The 21,696-nt window shown below is 50.2% G+C and overlaps 3 protein-coding genes across 4 annotated transcripts in view; 2 read left to right on the forward strand and 1 right to left on the reverse strand.

The window, feature by feature from the left end:
• The first annotated feature begins 54 nt into the window (after nt 1–54).
• On the forward strand, nt 55–4,551 carry Hgh1 (HGH1 homolog). Its single transcript, XM_037197287.1, has 7 exons — nt 55–154; nt 784–1,516; nt 1,596–1,696; nt 1,806–1,904; nt 2,144–2,235; nt 2,312–2,434; nt 2,512–4,551. The coding sequence occupies exons 1-7, from the start codon at nt 55–57 to the stop codon at nt 2,653–2,655; spliced, it is 1,392 nt and encodes a 463-aa protein (XP_037053182.1). The 3' UTR covers nt 2,656–4,551.
• LOC114694173 (testis-specific serine/threonine-protein kinase 5-like) lies at nt 3,991–6,832 on the reverse strand. Its single transcript, XM_028870942.2, is given in 9 exon segments — nt 3,991–4,112; nt 4,114–4,177; nt 4,262–4,393; nt 4,771–4,886; nt 4,966–5,098; nt 5,396–5,451; nt 5,535–5,737; nt 5,938–6,045; nt 6,383–6,832. Coding segments are annotated over 9 exon segments (1,116 nt in total). The 5' UTR covers nt 6,587–6,832; the 3' UTR covers nt 3,991–4,012.
• Nucleotides 6,833–11,492: 4,660 nt separating this feature from the next.
• Nucleotides 11,493–21,696, forward strand: part of Mroh1 (maestro heat like repeat family member 1) — an 80,753-nt gene continuing 70,549 nt past the window's right edge. For both annotated transcript variants that reach the window (XM_028870952.2, XM_037197597.1), the window contains exon 1: nt 11,493–11,596. The gene's annotated coding sequence lies outside the window, so the exon portion shown is untranslated. The remainder of the gene's footprint in view (nt 11,597–21,696) is intronic.

Raw genomic sequence — 21,696 nt, forward strand, 5'->3', positions numbered from 1 at the left:
GACTCAAGATTTCTATCTTGGGAGAGCAAGGACCCCAGGTTAACTGGTAGCCGAATGGAAAAGACTCCAGTACCTAAAGGAACTATCTTCTGCCAGGATTATGCAGCCGGGGTCAGTGTCCTCTCACCTGTGCTAGCAAATGTGCCAGTAGAGGGTAAAGATACTATGGAGCCAGAGGGAAGCCGATCAGAGGGAAGCAGAGAGGCGAGGAAGGAAGAAACCGAACAAGGTTCTAGAGAGCTGTGCAGCAGCGTCTGTCGCCAGGCTCCCCCAAACCTGCAAACTAGACATTCACTAACCAGTTCGCTTTGTGCAAGCCTGTTTGACCCAGGCTTCTGTCATTGAAGAACTCTTGACAAATGCCCCGAAGTTGGCCTCCCTGTAAAGTCAGAGGCTGGTCCAAAGCTGCCTTCTCACCGCGGAGTCCTGCGCTATCCGGTTCTGAACTCGGGGCTAATGGACAGCAGCAACAGTCTGGTGACCCCAAGGGCCCGCCCGGGCTTCCGAGCTTCCAACTCTGCGTGCTGGCCGCGTGGCTGGTTCTGATGCCGCTGGAGGCAGAGCAGCGGATGTGAAATCAGTTTGGCTTGGCAAGCAAACAAAAGACAGTCGGGAAAGTCGCCGCAAGGACTTAGATTTTTTTTGTGTGGGGTGGGGTGGGGTGGGGTGGGGTGGGGAGTGGGAAGGCGTCTGCACCACCTACAAGCGCTGTACAACCTGCCAGTGCCCTCACCGCCTGCGAGTGAGAGCCCAAGACTGTGGCCCACAATGCCTCGCGCCCAGGCCGGTCCCGCCCCCTTCAGCTGGGTCCTCAGCCTCGGATTGGTCGCGACGACTTCCGCTTTTCCGGAGGCCGGGCCGTAGCCCTGGTAAGGTGGCCGGCGGCTGAAGCTGCTGGCGGCCTGCGGGGTCCGGGAGTAGGTTCGGGGCTCTCGGGTGAGCGAGGGATGTTAGGGCAGGAAGCCGGCGCGGACACGGAGGCGGCGGAGCTCCTGCCCTTCCTGGCGCCCGGCGCGCGGGCGGACCTGCAGGCGGCTGCGGCGCAGCACGTGTTGGCTCTGACCGGCTCGGGCCCGGGCCGTACGCTCCTGGCGGGACAGGCAGCGCTGCTGCGGGCTCTAGGCGAGCTTGCGGTGGCCCCCGCCCCAGCTCCTTCCCGCGACGCCTCCCGCGCGCTCGTGAACTTGGCAGCTGACCCCGGCCTGCACCGGCAGCTGCTGGCGGCGGACCCGGAGCTGCCCGTCCGCCTGCTGAGCTGCGTGTTGGACCCTCAATGGCCCTGGGCTGAAGAGGTGGCCGCAGTACTGGCCAATCTGACCCGCGAGCTGGCGCCGTGTGCTGCGCTGATGGAGAAGCTGATGGCCGCTGAGCCGGCGCGGCCGGGTCTGGAGCAGCTGGTCAACGCGCTGTGCATGCCCAGCTACAACGCGGCCGCGCCCCTGCATTACCTGGGGCCGCTGCTCTCCAACCTTAGCCAGCAGGCGGAGGTGCGTGCTTTTCTCCTGGACCCGGACAGGTGAAGCCCAGGCGCCTGCGTGGGCGGGGAGGGGGTGTGGAAGTGAACAGGGACAGCAGCGAGTGTGGCCTTCCAACAGGTGCGTGGTCCAACGGCTGCTGCCTCTTACCCAGTACCCAGACTCCTCAGTGCGGAGGGGAGGAGTAGTGGGAACACTTCGGAATTGCTGTTTCGAGCATCGTAAGTGACGGGGTGAGGGGTGGGGACTGTGCCGTTGCTGGGTGGGGACAGGTCCCTCGGGACCCAGTAGACCCAATTCCTTGGTCCCTTGCCTTGTTTCCACCTACAGGACACCACACGTGGTTGCTCGGGCCCCAAGTCGACATTCTCCCCTTCTTGCTACTGCCCTTGGCTGGGCCTGAGGAGTTTTCCGAGGAAGAAATGGACAGTGAGTGACTCAGATTGTTGTCTCAAGGTTGTCTAGGCTGGTTGGAAGGATACAAGCAAGGGGAGAGGGAGAATGTACAGGTCTGGAGTCCCTTCAAAAGCCTTTATGGAGGGGGTTGTTTTACACACACACACACACACACACACACACACACACACACACACACACACACACACACGAGGCTCACCCAGGCAGAGCAGGGCTCAGGTGTCCAGCACGGCTCCCACCCTCACCCCTAGGGCTGCCTGTTGACCTGCAGTACTTGTCACCAGACAAGCAGCGAGAGCCGGATGCTGACATCCGAAAGATGCTCATCGAGGCCATCATGCTGGTGAGCAGGGGTCTGTGACGGTAATGCCTCTCCACACTGCATCTTGGTATCTGAGTAACCCGTCCCATCTCCCCAGCTGACAGCCACTGCTCCTGGTCGGCAGCAGATACGGGACCAGGGTGCTTACTTGATCCTTCGAGAGCTGTACAACTGGGAGCCGGAGGCTGATGTGCGAATAGCTTGTGAGAAGCTTATCCAGGTGAGTGCAGGGTCAGGAGGGCTGGAGAAGCTGTGTCCACAGCTAACAGGCTGCTCACCTGCTTCCTCTGCTTGCAGGTGCTTATTGGTGATGAGCCAGAGGCTGGCATGGAAAACCTGCTGGAGGTGCAGGTGCCTGAGGACGTGGAGCGACAGCTGCAACATCTAGACCAGCAAGAACAGCTAGAGCTTGCTCGAGAGCTAAGAGGCAAGGATACCTGAGGGACCTGAAGCTCCTTTGGCCTTAGTGCCAGCTCCAGATCTGCCTTTGCCAGTGTTCCCACACGGTTCTAAAGTACATGCCCAGTAAATGTTGAGAAGCTCAAGGACACTGCCCAGTCCTGTGCCCTGTTGCTACCAGCAAGGATGCAAGTTATTCAGTGCTGCACTATTGAGCTGGAGCTGGCCAGGTCCTGTGCCATAGCTGCCTACATATGAGGCAGGTAGGCGGTGGCCACTGGAGCGCTGAGGAGCCCATTCCTAGACCATGGTAGGGCTGGACTGAAAACGCTGCAAGCCCTGGTCAGCCAACAAGAGCTTTTCACTCCTGAAGGATCTGGGTTGGTTTGGAGGTGCAAACAATACTATGAGCCCCAACCTTTGGAGTCCTTCTGCTTTCTTTGCCCAAGACCTCCTTGGAACACAGACCACACTCGAATCCTAGGGTCTTTCTAGGATGCTCTGCCCTTCTAGGCCTGTCTTTGGATCACTTACTGGGTACAGTTTCCCCTTCGCTATCTGTTTCTCTGCCCCACCTGTGATACTGGCCCCTGCCTTTATTTTGGTTAGCCTCCTTAGTCCCATGTTGAATGGGTCTTAGCCATTTAGATAGAACCTGCTTCTCAGCTTTCTTGAGCCTCAGTTGCCTTTCAGGACATCCAGACCCTCCTACTGGGCACACCTTGCCTACCTCTGCAGAGATTCTCCTGGGTGTTCCTGCAGCATTTATCCCCACACAATCCTACCCCAAACTTTTGGAGCCTACTTTGTCTACGCAGCCCTTCTTCCTCATTCTGTAGACACCATGGCAAGTCTTGCCCCGCTGTGCCCCCTTTTCTGAGCCACAGATCTTGATCCACCTGTGTGAAGCTTTTGTTTGCTGTTCCCTCTCCTCAGCAGTGGGTCCTCCCAGGTTCCCGGGGCCTATAGTCTTCATGAGAGTTTGTGGTATTCCGATCCATACCTCTGAGGCTGGAAAACTGTTTTGTTGTGTGTTGTTATGCCATGGCTTGGTGTTTCATTGGGTACCATGAGTCTTCTTTCCCTCCATGATGCCTTCCGGGCCTCTGTTAAAGCTTGATACTCTCGGTACCTGTGCTGTGTAGACTGGCGTTTTCCCTCTGACCCAGATCCCAAGGAGGTAATGGTGGAGCTCTAGCCCAGTGAGGTACCCAGAGGCCACCTGCCCTCCCTGTGTAGACAGCTGCATCCTCAGCTCCACAGAAAAATGTTTTTATCTGCCCACACCTATCCACCCTCAGCTGAGCAGATAGTGCCCAGGCATGTTCCCGTTGGGGACTGTGGGGCATAGAGAAGTGGCCACCTGCCATGGAGTGCCATAGCCCAAGACTGGCAGAAGCTATTCCTCTGGTGCAGGCTTCCAGGTGCTAAACGCCTGGGCCAGAGACACTCTCCTTAGAGATGTCCCGCCCCTGGAGGTGCTGCAGCTTTTGCTTCTGGTGCACGGTATCTCTGCCAGACTCTGTGTGGCCAGGGGCTGTTGCTGACTGGGAATGCTCCTGTTCTGCAATGGACAAGGCACGGTGTCACGTGGAGTGTTAGAGGCACTTCCTGCCGCCCACCAAGTCACCCGTGAGCCGTGCCCCACCTGGAGTGGCACCGAGTGCAGAGGACAGCGTGTGGTCTGCGGGCAGCATCCAGCAGTGAGCAGCTACCTGCTGTAGGCCCAGGCGTGCGCACGGATGCAGCTGAAGCAGCCCTCTGATCAGGTCCCGGCACCCTACAGGGGAGGGCTCGCCGCTGGAGCCTGTCAGTGACGCTGACCCTCACCCACTACTGCCAGAAATCACCGTGGCTACTTGAGAGGGGTCCTTTCTAGTCTGGCAAAGGTTCGGGGCTTCTGCCCATTATTAAAGGGGACTGAGGCACAGAAAATGATGAGGTATTCTGGACTATGTTAATATTCAGTAGGGTTGCTATCCCTCAGTTCCGCCCTCAGCTCAGCTTCCCAACATGCAGTGTATGCGTGGTCCTTTTCCAGCCTGTGGGGTAGGGTGATATACCATATCATTCTCTTTGCTGACTGTGGTCCTAGTCTCTGGCTGCTCTCCAGGCCTGAGCTGGGGCCCGGAAGGAGGATGGAATGGTGTTGCTCACCTGGGGACAACCCTGGCTTGAAGACGGGACCACGACGAATCAGATGCAGCATGCGGTGGGGTTGGTGTTCTTTGAAGGGCAACTTCCCAGACACCATGGCATGAAGGATGATCCCTCTGGGGACACAACTTCCTCAGGGTGTCATCCCTCCTAAGCCCACCCATGGATCCTGCAGGGGTTACCTGGGGTACTCACAGGCTCCACAGGTCAGCCTGCTCACCATTGTACTTCTTGCTCATGAGGATCTCTGGGGCCGTATAGGCCACAGAGCCACAGAAGGTGCTCAGCAGTGAGTTCTTGAGCCCCACGCAGTTGGCAAAACCAAAATCTGCACACAGTATCCAGGCAGGGCAAGGCAACACAGGGGATGGACAGGTTGGGGACAGTGGGTTCAAGAGGCTGTCTGTTGGGATGGTGGGGAGCTCTGAGTGTGTGTTACAAAGATGGGAGTGAAGGGAAACTAGGCAGGGCGGCCTGTGGATGCAGGCCAGTGCCTTTGGGCATGGGGGAAGTTGATTTCAGGCTTTCTGGAAGAGCTAGATAGAGGACAAGAGTCTGTGTGGGACAGGAAGTTGGAGGTAGGAGTCCGGTAGGAACCTGAACTGAGGAAGCCGTGTGGGCTCACCTGTCAGCTTTAGGAAGCCCTGGTCATCCAAGAGGATATTCTCACATTTCAAGTCTCTGTGGGAGAAGGGGAGACGGGGCTGGGCTCAAGTGGGTCAGCAGATACCCCGCTAGGCAGGTAGGCCAGATGACGCCCTCACCGGTGCACAATGCCGGCACTGTGGCAGTGGGCCACCGCGCTGACCAGCTGCCAGAACAGCCTTCGAGCCTCTTCCTCCTCTAGCCCCGGGCAGCCTCGGAGGTCTGACACTGCATTGATATGCTCCAACAGGTCGCCTCGGGCTGCCAACTCCAGCACCAGGTAGGAGTGCTGACTGTTCTGGTAGGTCTCATATAACTGCACCTACCAAACACCGCCATGCCCCATGTACACTGTCATCCCGAGGAAGGCCTGGGCCAGGACTGCTGGAACTGTCCCGTATACTAGATCCCAGTTGCAGGGGGAGCGTGGGCCCTGTATTCAAGGGCAAAAAGGAGCTTTTCCAAGTAGGGGAGGGGAGCCAAGCACGGGGTGGACAGCAGGCGTGGTGAGGACTGTCTTACTATGTTAAGGTGCTTGTAGGTGGCATTGAGTGATGAAATCTCACGGGGCAGGAACTTTCTGGAGTACTCCACTGGTGCTTCAGCCATGGACACAATCTTAATAGCTACCTGAGGAAGATGGGGAGTGGTCAGCTGGGTAAAAGCTCCTTCGAATAGGCCCGCTGTTCTTTACACACATTGCTGAACTTCTCCCAGGGCTGGGTGAGCAATATCCTCGAAAGGTGGTGCCAGCCCCACTTTCTTTTTGTCCTGGGCACATATATGTTTGAGGGGCTGGGGGACAGAGCATGGGGGAGCTGAGAAGAAATAGGACCTAGGAGGGAGGTCCCATAGAGGAAGCTAGGGTAGCTGGAAGGTACCTGAGAGGGTTTAGGACACAGGCCTGCCGGAACTAAGCTGGGGTACCCCCAAGGAACCCACAGAGTAGGTGGCAGGCCTCTCTCACCATAGTGTGGCGCTTGGCCCGCAAGTCAGAGGCTAGCTTAGGATTGTGCTTCATGCGCTCACGTGTTGCATAGGCTAGGTAGACCTTGGAGAAGGCACCAGAGCCAATCTTCTTGGAGGAGAGCAGATAACCATTGTTCATGCATTCTTGAACCTGTTCCACGAAGATCCTCTCATCCAGCTTGCGACGGCTGTTGCTCCTCATGGATGGCAGGGTGCCACAGAAGGGGGCTTGGCAGGCCAGCTTACTGTCCGTCAACAGTAGAGACACAGCTGAGATCTAACTTGTTCCAGAGGGCAGGGACTGGGGAAGCAGAAGGCCAGGGGAGACCTGAAGCCCCTTGGAGAAAACAGCCAGTTTTCTGAAGACTTAATGAGCTTAAGGCTAAGAGTGTAGATTGAGAGGCTGGGGGAGGCGGGGAGGCTAACACAGCTCTGGACTGATCGGAGAGTGAAGACTCCAGGGAACTGGGTATAGGTTCTAGAATAGAAGGTTCTAGAGATGCACCTGCATTGTGCCCTCAAAGTTATCATCTTTAGACCTGTCATCTCTGAGGCTGTCTTACTGGATTAGCTCTATCCAGTGCTGTGCTCTTTTTCTGTGGGGTGAGAACTCACATGAAGGGCTAAGCACTAGGGTGAGGCTTTTGTGAGCTACTCTACATGTAATTGAATATAAAAGACATTTTAAGGATTTATTTTTCATTATTTTTAAGTGTGTGTGTGTGTGTGTGTGTGTGTGTGTGTGTGTGTGTGTGTGTAGAGAGAGAGACAGAGACAGAGACACACCCCATAGAGGTTTTGTATCTCCTGGAGCTAAAATTTTAGGTGGTTGTGAGCCACCTGATAATGGGTGCTGGCAACCAAACTTGGGTCCCCTGCAAAAGCAGTATGTATCCTTAATTGCTGAGCCGTTTCTCCAGCCACTATACAAGGCTTTTAAAGAAGTTGGGAGGAAGTTGGGCGGTGGTGGCACACACCTCTAGTCCAGCACTCGAGGCAGAGGCAGGTGGATCTCTGAGTTTAAGACCAGCTTGGTCTACAGAGCAAGTTCCAGGACAGCCAGGGCTACACAGAGAGACCCTGTCTCGAAAAAACAAAACAAAAGTTGGAAGGGTTAAGTCCTCTAAGAATACAAAGAGGTCAAAAGAGATCAGCCACTGTTATATTCTTTGAGGGGGTGCCAAGGCCACAGCTAAATGAATCAGAAGTGGCAAGAGTCCAGGATCCTCGATCTTGGTCTTCCTCTCCTGGATCTTGATTTTTCACCCAGGCTAGAACTGCTGCAGGAAGCCTACCACCTAGATCTCTCTTCAGGCTTGAACACTTCAGGGCAAGCAAAAGCCACCTCCTCAGACTACTCTGCCAGGGCATGGAATCTGCCATCACTTCTCCCTTGTTTTGAACTCCAGAGTCACAGCTGACCTTTACCTAGCATGTGCCGTATGCCAGTTGCTACTCTAAGTAGTCATCTTAGCTACATCTCTCTGATCATGTCTGATTCCCTGAACACGTCTGTGTGTAGTAAGTCTTTTTCTTTGGGCCACCAGCTCACAAATAATGACATGAAGACTTACTAATTAGGAAAGCTTGGCCTTAGCTTAGGCTTGTCCCAGTAGCTCTTATAACAAATTAACCTGCTTTTATTAATCTATGTTTTATCATGTGGCTTTTTACCTTTCCTTCATTCCATGTCTCATTGGTGTCTCCCCTGGGCCTCCATCTCCTCCTCTTCCTCTCTGTCCCTGGAAATCCTGCCCATACCTCCTGCCTAGCTATTGGCTGTTCAGCTTTTTATTACACCAATCACAGCAATACATTTTCACACAAATATCCCACAACAGAAGTGCCAGAGGTAGTTCATACCCAGGATTTCAAATCTGAATGCAATGAAACAATACATGTTTTACAGATGATGAAACTGAGGTCTCTGCTGTGAGCTGGAGGAACCAGCATATTGACTAGTGGGCAGCTGTCCTGAGACTATTCATAAAGGCCTGAAATATGGTAGAAGTCCAATGAGTCTTGGAGACTTGTGTCTTCCTGCACTGAAGTCTATAGGTGGATGCGGCAGGCCTTTACAATAAGGCTTTGGAATAGCCTGGCCTGAGCTCTCAGTATTCTCTCATCCATGTTGTCCTGCGAATTTTTGGAATGAATGGCTTGTAGCTACAGTTCTTGTCTTGGACAGAAAAGAAACATAGAAAATATGGACACAGTAACTGTCCTGTGGCTGATCTGGAGTTTAGGTAAAAGGAGATTGCTCCTGGTTATTTAATACAGGTTAGCAGTCCAAGAGTTGGGAGGGCTGTGGGTACATGCACCATTGGGTGAGGATGGGTGAAGGCGGGTGGCCATTTTACATCGAGAGGAAAAGTCATGATTCTGTCCACGCCCACCAGTGCCATTGAGTGCTGCTCTCCAATCACAGCCCTTTGACCTTCCTGGTTCCCACCTGTGCCGGAACCCAAAGAGAAGCTAGCAACTACCTTTCTTTCCTTCTTCCTCCCCTTTGTTTTTTTTTTTGGGGGGGGGGCTTTGTTTTTGTACCCCTGTCCTAGAACTCACTCTGTAGACCAGGCTGGCCTCAAACTCACAGAGATCTGTCTGCCTCTGCATCCCAAGTGCTGGGACTAAAGGTGTATGCCACCATCGCCCAGTAAAATTTTATTCTTAACTTCATGCATGTGCTTGTGTGTGTGTGTGGAATGTGCACTTGAGTGTGTAAGCCTGTGGAGCTTAGAAGCTTTTTTTTTATTTTATTTTAAAAATTTTAATGTGCATCGGTGTTTTGCCATGGAACTGGAGTTACAGACAGTTGTGAGCTGCCATCTGGGAGCTGGGAATTGAACCTGAGTTCTCTGGAAGAGCATTGAGTGCTCTTAACCTCGGAGCCATCTCTTCAGCCTTGCTAAGATGCTTTGATTCCACCTGGAGCTCGAAGTTACAGCTGGTTGTGAGCTGCCTAACGTGGGAGAGAGCAGGATGTGCTGAGCCATCTCTTCAGTCTGTAGCTGGAAGTTTCTCAGGTCCCGTCCCCCACCCCCACCCCTTGCCCCAGCCACTTGGACCCAAGTAAACACGCAGAGGCTTTACATTATTACAAACTGTATGGCCTATGGCAGGCTTCTTGCTAGCTAGCTCTTATAACTTAACCCATTTCTATTTATCTATAAGTTGCCACAAGGGCATGGCTTACTGGTACTTTCACATCTTGCTTCTCCTGGTGGTGCTGGCCTCCCTCTGGACTCCACCTTTCTCCTTCCTTTCTCTCTCCTTGGATTTCCCACCTGCCTCTAAGCTGCCTTGCCATAGGCCAAAGCAGCTTATTTATTAACCAATGGGCACAACACATATTCACAGCATACAGAAAGACATCCCCCAGCACCAGTCCCTTTGTATTGTCTTTGTCCTCTTCTCTGTCTGCACCCTTATTAGCCCATCAGCTCCACTGTGTTTTATTCAGTAGCTCACGTGCTGGGCTTTATCCTGAATAATAAGAGTAAAAATTAAGTTGTGAGCCGGGCGGTGGTGGCGCACACCTTTAATCCCAGCACTCGGGGAGGCAGAGCCAGGCGGATCTCTGTGAGTTCCAGGGCAGCCTGTGCTACAGAGCGAGATCCAGGACAGGTGCAAAGCTACAGAGAGAAACCCTGTCTTGAAAACAACAACAACAAAATAATTAAGTTGTGATACATGCTGGGCAGCTTGTGTGCTTGGGGAGGGACAAGGTGACTGACATGGCTGTGGAGGGGCACAGGACCAGTGGGGCACGTTGGCCTGTTACCACAGCAGTGCCACTGCAAGGCTTTTCAGGCTGGAGAGGGAGTTGTCCCGGTGTGAGCTTGGAGAAGACCTCCTTCCCTGGTCGACAGCCTGGTTAGTCCCCTCTGTTTTCTGACGTCTTCCTGGGCCATGATCCCATCTGCAGAATGCTCCACTCTCTTGCCCATATATATCCTGTCTTTCTCTCTGGGCTCTGTCCTCACAACAGAAATAGATTCAAGTCCCTCCTACTGTGGAAAAAGAATATCAGGTCCCAGTGTCTGCCTCTAAGAACCCTCAGCCCGTTGCCCTCCAGGACTCTGTTCAACCACAACTTGATTTCGACATCTAACATATTCTGTCCGGCCTGGATATGTGGTAGCTAACTGCTTCCTTTTTCACAACCGGCTCTTTTGATCCTTTTGCTTTCAGAACACTGCCCACAACTTTCTTTTGTTTACACATATCTGGGTGATTTCAACCTCCGGTTCTTTGCAGGTGCCCAGTCTATCTGGCATATTCTCCTCCCAACTCTCTCAGGTACAAGCCCTTAACACCTTTGCTTACTTGGCCCCCAAACCAAACCCCTTCACAATGTTTCCTATATCCTGTAGTATGCCTTATTATTCCTTTACTTGTTTATTCACCTCTTTCCAGGCTTAGAGGCTTTGGTTTCACCTGGAGCTGGACATTACAACTAACTGTGAGCTGCCCCGGTGCTGGGACATGATCATCCTGATTCCCAAGGTCCTGTGGATATGTTGGATATGTAACTCTGATGGGCATCGGCATATGTACCTGTTGTTTAGGGGTCCGTGAACTAGGTGTTTAGACTGTGACAATACCAGGTGTGTACCCAGGACACCTGCACCAAGTGTGCTGCGGCTGTTGCTTCTCTCTCTCTCTCTCTCTCTTGTTGTTTTGTTTTTTTTCGAGACAGGGTCTCACTCTGTAGCCCTGGCTGTCCTGGAACTCAAGTCTGTAGACCAGGATGACCTCCAACTCATAGGGATCCACCTGCCTCTGCCTCCCGAAGGTGGGGGATTAAAGACGTGCACCACCACACTCGGCCGCTGGGGCTTTCTGCTCTTGCAAGCGGATCCTGACTTGTCTCGAGAACAGCGCTTGCGCAGACGGCCCCTGGCGCAGCAGCAGCCCTCGTGAAGTGGTCACCGGACCGCCGTGGGGACTCAGCTGAGTAACAAGGAGGAGTCGGTGTACCTAGGCGCTCTAGGGCGTGGAACGTGGGGGCGGGGCTAGCGTGAGGGACAGAACCCTGACCAGTGAGCGTGGAGATCGCACGGAGGCGGGGCCAGATTGCCGCGCGCCAGGCCGCAGTTGGCCAGAGGGCTGCGGGGACGGGCTTGGCGCGCAGCTCCGCCCACTGTGGGCCGCTTAGGGCACGGAGGGCGGCTCCCTGGCTGTGGCGGCGGCGGCGGCAGCTCCTCAGGTAAACGGCTTGGTGAGGCTGATCTTTGGTGGCGGAGGCCAGGCGCCTTTTGGGGAACTTGGACCGGAGAGCCTGGGGCCTCCCCTTCTGCCAACAGCACGAGGAGCTGTGTCAGGAGGCGTCTCCCCAAGGTCAGCGGGCCGGTGCCAGGGGTCCTGGGAGCTCCCAGGTGCGCCCGGTGGGCCCGGCTCCGCGCGTTACACCTGGAAGAGACCTGGGAGCTTGCGATTCAATTCTTCCGCGTCAGACATGGGCGCGTGGACCCCGGACCCTGTCCCTGCTTTCTGGTGGGTCGCGTGGTCCGTGTCCTAGCCCCTTCCGGGATCTCGGTGGTTCCCAGACCCTGGTCCTCTCTGGCGTAGGGCTACGTGTCCGTGTCTTTGAGCTCCGCAGCTGGGCCACCGGCATTTGTGTCTCAGAAAACTGAGCCTTCATCCGGAGACTTGCAAAACCAGTGCGTACGGCAGCCACTAGTCTTTCTCTGTTCTCTTTTCGATTAAAGGAGGCGGTCTAGAGCAGGAAGGTGATTTGTCCAGAGTCACGAGGATAGCTGGCCCTAGGGAGAAGGCCACACTCAGCAGAGCTGTAGGGAGCATAGCATTCAAACAAGGTGAGAGCTAGGTGGGGTTGAGCCAGAGCTGGCCCTCCAGGTTTGGGGTTCCGATTTTCCTGCAGTTACCCACTCCGCTCTACTCTGTACAGAGCTCAGGGTAGGTACTGGATGGAGCCATAAACTCAAGTACAGTGAGTAAGCATAAGAGGTGCTGGAGAGGGATAGAGGCTGGCATCTGGAGGCCTGGGGATGTGAGCTGGAGCTGCGGTGGAGGCAGAGGCCAGCTTGGAGGAGCTAGCCTTGGCTGGAGGCAGGAAACACTTTGGAAGGGAATGGTGGTAGAAGTGGAGATGAAATGGATGGACAGCTTGCGGTCCTGGCTTTTGACCCAGTTAATTAAATGGTGAAAATTCATGAAACAGTTACCTGGGACAGGGCAGGCGTAAAGACGATGGGTGAAGTCTTAGCTGCCCTGTTGGACTTGAGTGGCCATGGTCCTCTGGATGGAGACCCCCCAAGCAGACGCAGGGCAGGTGGGGCATGAGAGCAGAGACCCTATGCAGATCCCTGCTTGTGGGGTAGTTCATTGGTACATGTGTTATTGACTGTGCAGTCTCTGTACCTGCAGGCCCTGGAGATGCTTCTCCCAGAAATCTTTGCTCTTAGACCTTAGGCTAAGATGAGTGGCCCAGCTGAGAAGTGTCTTTCTGGCCTCTGATATCTAAGTAAAATGGAGCTGAGGATGAGCTGCTTTTGTTGGCTTGAAACTGATGTCCAGACAACTGTCTTATTCAAGGCTGCATCTTGTCGTATCTCCCTCTGTCAGAGGTGGCTGTTGAGGGACACACCAGAGGTGGAGCCTGTGGGACCCGTGCTGGTCTCAGAAAAGTCATCTGTGTGGGGGGCAGCTTAATTTTCTTTCCTAGGGCTCACGGAGGCCCAGGTGAAGAGCAGAGTTGCTGCTGCTGTCTGATCAGCGACGCCAGGCCACCTAATACCTTTTTATTGAGCTGAGGTGTTTTGAGTCAGACACCCTTGCCTGTGTCAGGGCACACAGCTTGATTCACTTGGGGAAATAACACCAGGCAGGGTTCTGTGGCTCTTGTAAGTAACTGGCCAGAATTCAGAGAATACTGGTGGCTGAATGTCATATAGATTGTGCTTTCTTCCCGGAGCTTAAGGGGCCCCGTTGCTTCAGAGGTTTGCATGTAAGCCCAGCAACATAGTTCCAGGTAGCTTATTTGAGAAATCATATTCTTAGTGGATAGTGAGCAGTGAGCTCTTGACTGTATTACTGAGGGGCACCACCTCGAGTTCTTGCTAATGACTCTAGAAGTTGTGTTGACTCTTCTCTGGCCCAATTCCTCCTAGGTAGGGCGTTCTGTGACTTTGTGTGCCTGGGCCCACCCCCACCCCTCCATCCTGCTTTGGGACTATGTTGTATCTGAGCCTGAGCCCAGCAGGAGTTTGCTAAATGTGTATGTGCATACTGGTTCTCCGTTCATACAAATGTAGGTGCTGTGAACTGGGTGTGGTGGTGTACACCTGTTTAAAAAGAAGGAAAGAAAGAAAGAAAATAAGCCTTCTATGTAGAAAAGAAAGACCCACATCAACCCTATCTATCCATCATCTCTCATCTATTTTGCTTTTGCCTTTCAGATTTGCCCCAGCCTGACTATGAATACTCACATACGTAAATGTCTGTGTCCTAGTGTAAGAACATCTGTGAATGATGGAGAAAGGGGTTGACAATTCAGATGAGTAGTAGCCACTCCTCAGGCTCTGTCACTGGTACCAGCACCTCACACCCAAGGCAGTCCTTGTCCTTACCATGTCAGATGTGCGTAGAGCTTGCTGGTGCCTGGCTTCACTCCCAGTCAGAGCCTTTGAGTGTAGGTGCTTAACATTATCACTCGTTGATATAGTAAGCACATTAAAGGCTGTCTGGCTCTGGAGCCATGTCCTTAACGGTCTGCTTTGCTACACCATCTCTCACCTTTGGAAAGACAGCTGGACATACACTTTGTTCTAAGGGATGGTCAGCACAGTCTCTGCATGTCTGTTGGTTATATTCTCTGGGAATTCCTGGGTGTCTTTTTTCTTGTTTGTTTTAGTAATGTTTGAGCTCTGTTTGCACATTAATATTAGGTAGACTAGCCTCTTGTTACATGCTATGATTTGTTCTACATTTGCCCAAATCATATATTTATATTTTTGTTGTTTTTTTTCCTTTGAGACAGAATCTCTCTTTTATATAGCCCTGACTGTCCTAGGACTCCTTATGTAGACTAGGCTGTCCTTGAACTCATCAAGATCCACCTGCCTCTGCTTCCCAAGTACTGGGGTTAAAGGCATGCATCACTACTTTTTATTACTTTTAAACATTAATTAATGCTTATTTATTATTTATACTTATGCATATGTGTGTGTGCCTGAATGTATGTGTATGTACATTATACATGTGCATGGTTCTTGGGAGGTCAGAAGAGGGCATGGGATCCTCTAGAACTGGAAATGTAAGTGGTGATGAGCTGTCATATGGGTTCTGGGAACTGAACTTGGGTCTTCTGCAATAGAAGCAAGTGCTGTTGACAGCTGAGCCATCTTTCCAGACCTAGTTCATACATTTTAAAAGGGCTATTCTAGTTTGTTTGTTTGTTTTCAGTGCTGGGGACCAAACCCAGGGCCCTGTCCATACTAGGCAAGTAAGTACTCTAGCACTGATCTATACCTCTAGCCCCTGATTATAGCCATCCTAAAAGGTTGAAGGCATAGCTCATTGAACTTCTACCCCCCCCCATCAGAAGGACCTTTATTTGTTGATGGCAAGAAGATGCAAACAACATACAATCAAAACTTATTTGGCATTTAATTAACTTTTCTTTCTCTGAATCTAAAATGAGAATTGGATTGTTTCACCCTTCCTCACTCTCCCTTCCCTTTCTCTTCTCTCTTCCTTTCTCTGTGGTGGAGGTTGAATCCAAGTTCTTGCACATGCTAGGCACGCAAGCCCCTAAGTTATATCCCTAGCACTGGGAAGAGGATGTAGGCCTTGTGCGTCTTCTCAGGGTCCTGGTCTACTAAAGAGTGCTTTTAAGCTGTGCAGCGGGTTCCTTAAGTGCTCTCTGGTGAACTCTTATCCTGGAGCAAGTGTTTGGTTTTTACCTACTTGTTTCTCCTCTGCTTCCTGTGTACTACATGTTATTGCACTGAGTCCTTCAGCTAGTGACAGGAAACTCTGGGAGTGTTATCTTGCCTTCTTAACATGGGTCAGGCCCTTCATCATTGTTAAGTTCTTTTTTCTTTGAGATCGGGTCTTGCTATGTTGCCCAGATTGACTTTAAATTCGTGAGCCCTGCTAATTTTTGGTATTTTAACATGTGGCATGGCTGGGGATGTAGCTTACAGGTAGTGTTTGCCTGGCATGTGCAAAGTCCTGAGTGTGATCCTTAGCACCATAGAAGGAGGGAGAGAGGGAGGTGAGGGAGAGAGAAGAAGGGAGAAGAGAATTAAGAAAGTTAGAATTAGGGCTGAAGAGATGGCTCAGAGGTTAAGAGCACTGGCTGCTCTTCCAAAAGTCTTTGAGTTCAATTCCCAGCAACCATATGGTAGCTCACAACCATCTGTAATGAGGTCTGGTGCCCTGTTCTGGCCTGCAGGCAAAACATGCAGGCAGAACACTGTATACATAATAAATAAATAAATCTTTTAAAAAAAAAAAGAAAGAAAGAAAGTTAGAATTAGTTCTCTGTACCCAGACTGATCTTGAACTTGTGAGTTCAAGGGATCCTTTTGCCTCAGCCTCCTGAATATTTTGGACCACAAGTATGTATTACCAGGCTTCACTTTGAACTTTAGATTTTTTAGATGAAGTGCTATCTGGGTTTGCTTTTTGTTTTGTTTAAAGATTTATTTTTCTTTTATTTGTATGAGTGTCTTGTATGTCTGTCTGTATGTGTGTATGTATGTACACTATGTGTGTCTCTGGTGCCTGCAGAAGCCAGAAGAGAGCACCAGATCTCTAGGAACTGAAGTTACAGATAGTTGTGAACCACCATATGGGTCCTGGAAACTAAGCTCTGGTCCTCTGCAAGACTAGACCAGTAAGTGCTCTTAACCACAGAGTCATCTCTCCAGCCCTGCTGTATACATTATGTGTCTATTTTAGATTTCTTTTCCAACTCCAAGACTACATTTACCTGTGTTTTCTACAAGCTCTTTTATGGTGGTTTTATTTTTACACTTAACTCTTAAATCTATAAAGAACTTACTTTGAGGTAAGAGAAGACATGAGTTGTTTTTGATTCAAGTTCTACTTTGGTCTTGAATACTTTTTTTTCTCTTTTTTGGTTTTTTGAGACAGGGTTTCTCTGTGTAGCTTTGCGCCTTTCCTGGATCTTGCTCTGTAGACCAGGCTGACCTCGAACTCACAAAGATCCGCCTGCTTCTGCCTCTCAGTGTTGGGATTAAAGGCATGCGCCACCACCGCCCAGCACTTTTTGTCCTTTTTTAGATGTATTTCATTCTTACTTATATGTATATATGTGTGTCTGTATGTAAGTACACGTGTTTCAGGGGTTCCTGTGCAAGGCATTAGATCATCTGGAGCTGAAGTTACAGCGGTTGTGAGCTACTGGTTGGGACGCTGGGAACTGATCTCAGGCTCTCTGGAAGAGCAGAAAGTGCTCTTAACCACTAAACGCTTTCTGCTTTCCAGCCCTACTTTTTGTTCACTAGTATTTTGTTTATTTTATTTTCCTTTATTTGTTGTTGTTATTGTTAAGTCTTTTTGGTGTGGCGGCTCAAGCTGGGAGTCTTGTGCATACCAGACAGACACTTTACTATTGAGCTATAGCTCTAAACCTGTGCCTTTGTGTGTATGTTGTTCTTGAGACAGTCTCATACACTGCAAATTGTCCTCAAGCTTATTGTGTAGCTGAGCATGACCTTGAAGTCTTGAACCCCACTTCTCCCTGCCAGGTGCTGAGATTAAGTCCTATGCCACCAGGCTTGGCCTACTATGCACTATATATAGTTTTATACACTTAATAAAAAACAGATCATCCTCCTTTTGATATATTTTTCAAAATTTAATTGGCTGCTATTGAATGTTGATTTTTTTTCTGTGAACTGTGAATCATTTCATCCAGTATACTCCAAATTGTGTATCACACATTAAGAAAACATGAGACTTACAAGAGGATTTCTGATCTGTTACTTTTTAGATTTTTTTTAAAACGTTGGGTTTTTTTGTTGTTTTTTTAAATTTTTCTTATTTATTTATATGTATACGGTATTCTGCCTGCATGTGTCCCTGCAGGCCAGAAGAGGGCATCATTACAGGTGGTTGTAAGTCGCTATGTGGGTGCTGGGAATTGAACTCAGGACCTCTGGAAGAGCAGTTAGTGCTCTTAATCACCGAGTCATCTCTCCAGTCCCTAGATTTATTTATTTTATGTGTATGAGTGTTTTGTCTGCATGCATATATATGTACCATGTACCTGTGGCATTCAGAAAGAGGGCATCAGATCCCTAGGAACTGGAGTTACTGGGTGAGTCACTGTGTGGGTGCTGGGAATCAAACCTCTGTCTTCTGAAAGAGCACAAGTGCTTTTAACTGCTGATCCATCCAACCCCAGGAAGCAGCTTTTGTTTTTGTTTTTAAACTGTGTGTAGACCAAGATACAAATGAAAACTTTGTTCCTGCTCATTGGAGAAGGCACACTGAACATTCATTCATACTTAGTTCTGAGCCCATATGTTCTCTGTGAGCAAAGGGTTGTGGGAATATCCAGCAGGGATTCCTGAGTGTACAGGTGGACAGGGTACTGGTTTGGACACAGTGGAACTTACCTCAGAACCAAAGCCACCAGCCCAATGCCTAGGCTATGAGGTGGGCTCAGGAGCAACATTAGAAAATTAATACATTAGAGATACACTTCTAGATCTATTTGAGAAGTATCAGTATTTTTTGAGCAGTGTATCTCTTAACAATGTATGGTAGTTTTAGCATGTCCTCAAGCACATCTTTTGTTGTTTATCTCTAAAGATGTCATATATTTTTGTTATGCTTTCTAGCAGATGGTCTTTTTCAACCATTGTTAGTATGTGGAATAGAGTGATACCTGTGTAATGCTTGTATATTCTGTGACCTCTTTAAGTGATCTGATTCTGTTCCCAACTGCAGACTCTGTAGGTTCTTTTTGTGTAAAATAGATTACCTGTGAATACAAATTTGTTGCTGCTTCTTCCTTATTCTTTTCTTTTCCTTCCTTCCTTCCTTTCTTTTTCTTTTCTTTTTTATTTGAGACAGGATCTGACTGTGTAGCCCTGGCTGGCCTGGAACTCCCTATGTAGACCAGGTTGACCCAGAATTCACAGAGATCCACCTGCCTCTGCCTTCCAGAGTGTACAGCCACACCCAGTTGCTTCTTAATCTGAATGCTTTTTTCCTCCCCTTGTCTTATACTACACCAGCTTGACCTTTCAACCTGCCCTTAGCAGCATGTCCTTGAACAGAAGTGGTGCAATCTGAGCTCCTTCTTTTTTTCCATCTTATATACATGAACACAGTTTCTCACAGTGATGCTGATGTTTAGGATAGGTTTTTCTTTTATTTTTTCCCCTCCTTCCCCTCTTTCTCCTTTGCCTTTTCCCCTCTTCCTCTTCCTCCTCTTCTTCCTCCTTCCCTCTTCCTCCTCCTCCCTCCTCTTTCCTTCTTCCTCCTCCGTCCTCCTTCCTCCTCTGTCCTTCCTTTTCCTTCCCCCTCCTCCCCTTCCTCCTCCTTTCCTCCCTTCTTCTTCTTCCTCCTCCTCCCTTCTTCCTCCTCCTCCCTTCCCCCTCCTTTTCCTCTTCCTCTTCCCCCTCCTTCTCCTCTTCCTTCTCTTTCTCCTCTTTTTTCTCCTCCTCCTTTGACACAGGGTCTATTAGTAGCCTGATGTTAGTAGCCTTGGTGTTAGCAGCTTTGGCTAGTTTGAACTCACTGTTATATTCGTTACTTTTCTATTGCTGTGATAAAAACATCACAACTAAGGCAACTTATAGAAGAAAGCATTTATTTGGGCTTATGGGTCCAGAGGGTTAGAGCTAATGATGGTCGAGCTGAGGCAGCAGGGGGCAGAGCCAGAAAGCTGAGGGCTCACGTCTTGAACTGTAAGCATGAAGCAGAGAGAGAAAACTGGGATTGGCTTGGCTGCCTTGGGCATTGCCTTTGCTGCCAGTGCAGACACTGTCATCTTCTAGCTTCCTCTTGCTGCTGCTTTTCCAGTGACCCCAGGTGATCGTGTCTCTCATGCTTCTTGAGTGTCTTGTAACATTTGAATTCTTCACGATGTGTTGCATTATGCCATGTGGGGACCAGGTCCTGGAAGGGGGTACGAGTTCTGAGGGTCCAGGTGTTCACATTCCTTAGGGAGACCGAGGGACCACCTGTATTATCAGACTTCTCATACTGCTTGGCCTTGAGCAGCAACTGTAACCGCATCTGTCACTCCAGCTCATGCAGCTTGACGCAGACATGCCGGCTAATGAAGTCCAGCTCTCTGCTCAGCTTGTCCTGCTCTTGATGTCTTTGGTGTTGGGAGCCTGCAGCTTCTCCCGGAAGTGCTGGTCTGTCTCTAGCATGTTGATGACCTCCTGAAAGTGTTGGTGGTAGTGCAGGCCCGTGTCCAGGTTCTTAGTGGCAGGGCTGTCCTCCTAATGGGGCGACCCGTGCTTCAGGGACACGACTGGATGGTAAACAGCATCAGAAGTGGTGGTAGGAAGAGGACTCTGGGGGCACAGAGCGCGGTATGGGGGCTGGTTTCTCCTTACAAAGAAGGCTTCCTCTCTTTTGTTGAGACCAGTCTCATGTAGTCTAGAGTAGCCTTGAACTTGCTGTATAGCTAAGGATGACCTTCAACTCCTGATCCTCCTGCTTCATTTCCTGAGTGTGGGATTATGTTCTTTCTTGTTTTTTTAAGACAGAGTCTCATAGACCAGACTGGCTTGGGACTCGATGTATGGCCCTGGCTGGTTCTATGCTCTTGTTTTCTGGTTCTAAGTCCTGCTTAGTTAGATGGGCACCGCACCTGGTTTATGCATCAGACCCAGGGTTTGTGCATGTCAGGTAAGAACTCTACCAATTAAACTACAACCTCAAACTTTTTCCATCTTCTTACTTTTGACCTCTTTTTCTCAGAATAGTTATTATTTCCTGTAGTTTCTTGGCTATATGAAATGCAGTTGTAATAACTGAATGTCCTTGTCTGCTAATTCTTTTCTTTGTGTTATTTCCAGGTCAGTTTGTGCTGACTGAATCATTTTCATTATGAGTTTTGTTTGTTTTTGCCAGGGTGTCACTATGTGGCTCTTGCTGGCCTCAAACTCAGAGATCTGCCTGCCTCTGCCTCCTGAGTGTTGGCATTAAAGGTGTGCGTCGCCACACCTGGCCACAGGCTGTGCTCTGTCACTTTGTTTTCCTGGTGATATTTGGTTGGGTGCCCCTGTCATTTCACCTTGTTGGCTCTGGACATTTTTGCACTCCTATTTTCTGTCTTGAGTGTTGTGGCAGGTTACTTGGACACAGTCTGAGTCTTTCAGCTTTTCATTTGCTTAGGCGAGACCAGAGCAGAGTTTTAGCTAGGACTAACTTTTTTTATTACTGGGGTGTGAGTGTATATGATGCATGTGTGTGAGTACTGGCACGTGAATGCCACTGTGTGCTTGTGGAGACCAGAGGACAGTCTTGGGGAGCTGATTCTCTTATTCCAGCATGGGTTCTGGGTATTGAACTTAGGTCACCAGGCTTGTATCGCATAGCAAGTGCCTTTATCTTTTGAACCATCTTGCTAGTCCAAGACTAACTTATTACTGGGGCAGAACCCTTGTGAGAACTCTACCCTGCGTCTGTGAGTTATGATACTTCCCACTCTAGCCTTGAGCAGACACCAATCCTGCTCTTTGTATGCTTCAAATGTCTCTGCTTACCCTTCTGGATGGATGGCTCTTTCCCTGGACTTGGGTAGTTTCTTGTATCTCTTAGATTAGTTTTCTTTCTTTCTTTTTAAAATTATTTTTAACTATGTATATGTCTGTGTGTGGGTATGTGCACATAAGTGCCTGAGGAGGCCAGAGGTATCATGCCCCTGGGCTGGAGTTACAGGTAATTGTGACACTGTGGGAACCAAACTCAGGCCCTCTGCAAGATCAGTTCATGCTCTTAATTGCTGAGCTGTCTCTCCTGCCCATTGGGTTAGTTTTCTAATGCTGCAGTAAGACAGATTTATTGTGATAAAGACCTTTCAGTCCAGGAGTAGGGGGCTGCACTGTCACTAGAGACTCTGGAGACCCCGCTTCTGTTTTCAGGTTTTTGGCAGAATCAGGCACTTTGTATCTATAAGGCCAACGTTCCCACGTGCTGGTTGGTTTTGTTTTGCTTTTGTCAGCTTTATACAAGTTAGAGTCATCTGGGAAGAGAGAACCTCAGGTGAGAAATGCCCTCACCAGATTGGGCTTTGTGTGGACAAGGATGGGGGGCATCTTTTGAATGATGATTGATGTGGGGGGG

Source organism: Peromyscus leucopus, chromosome 20 (genome assembly GCF_004664715.2).
Source record: "Peromyscus leucopus breed LL Stock chromosome 20, UCI_PerLeu_2.1, whole genome shotgun sequence".
Lineage (NCBI taxonomy): Eukaryota > Metazoa > Chordata > Mammalia > Rodentia > Cricetidae > Peromyscus > Peromyscus leucopus.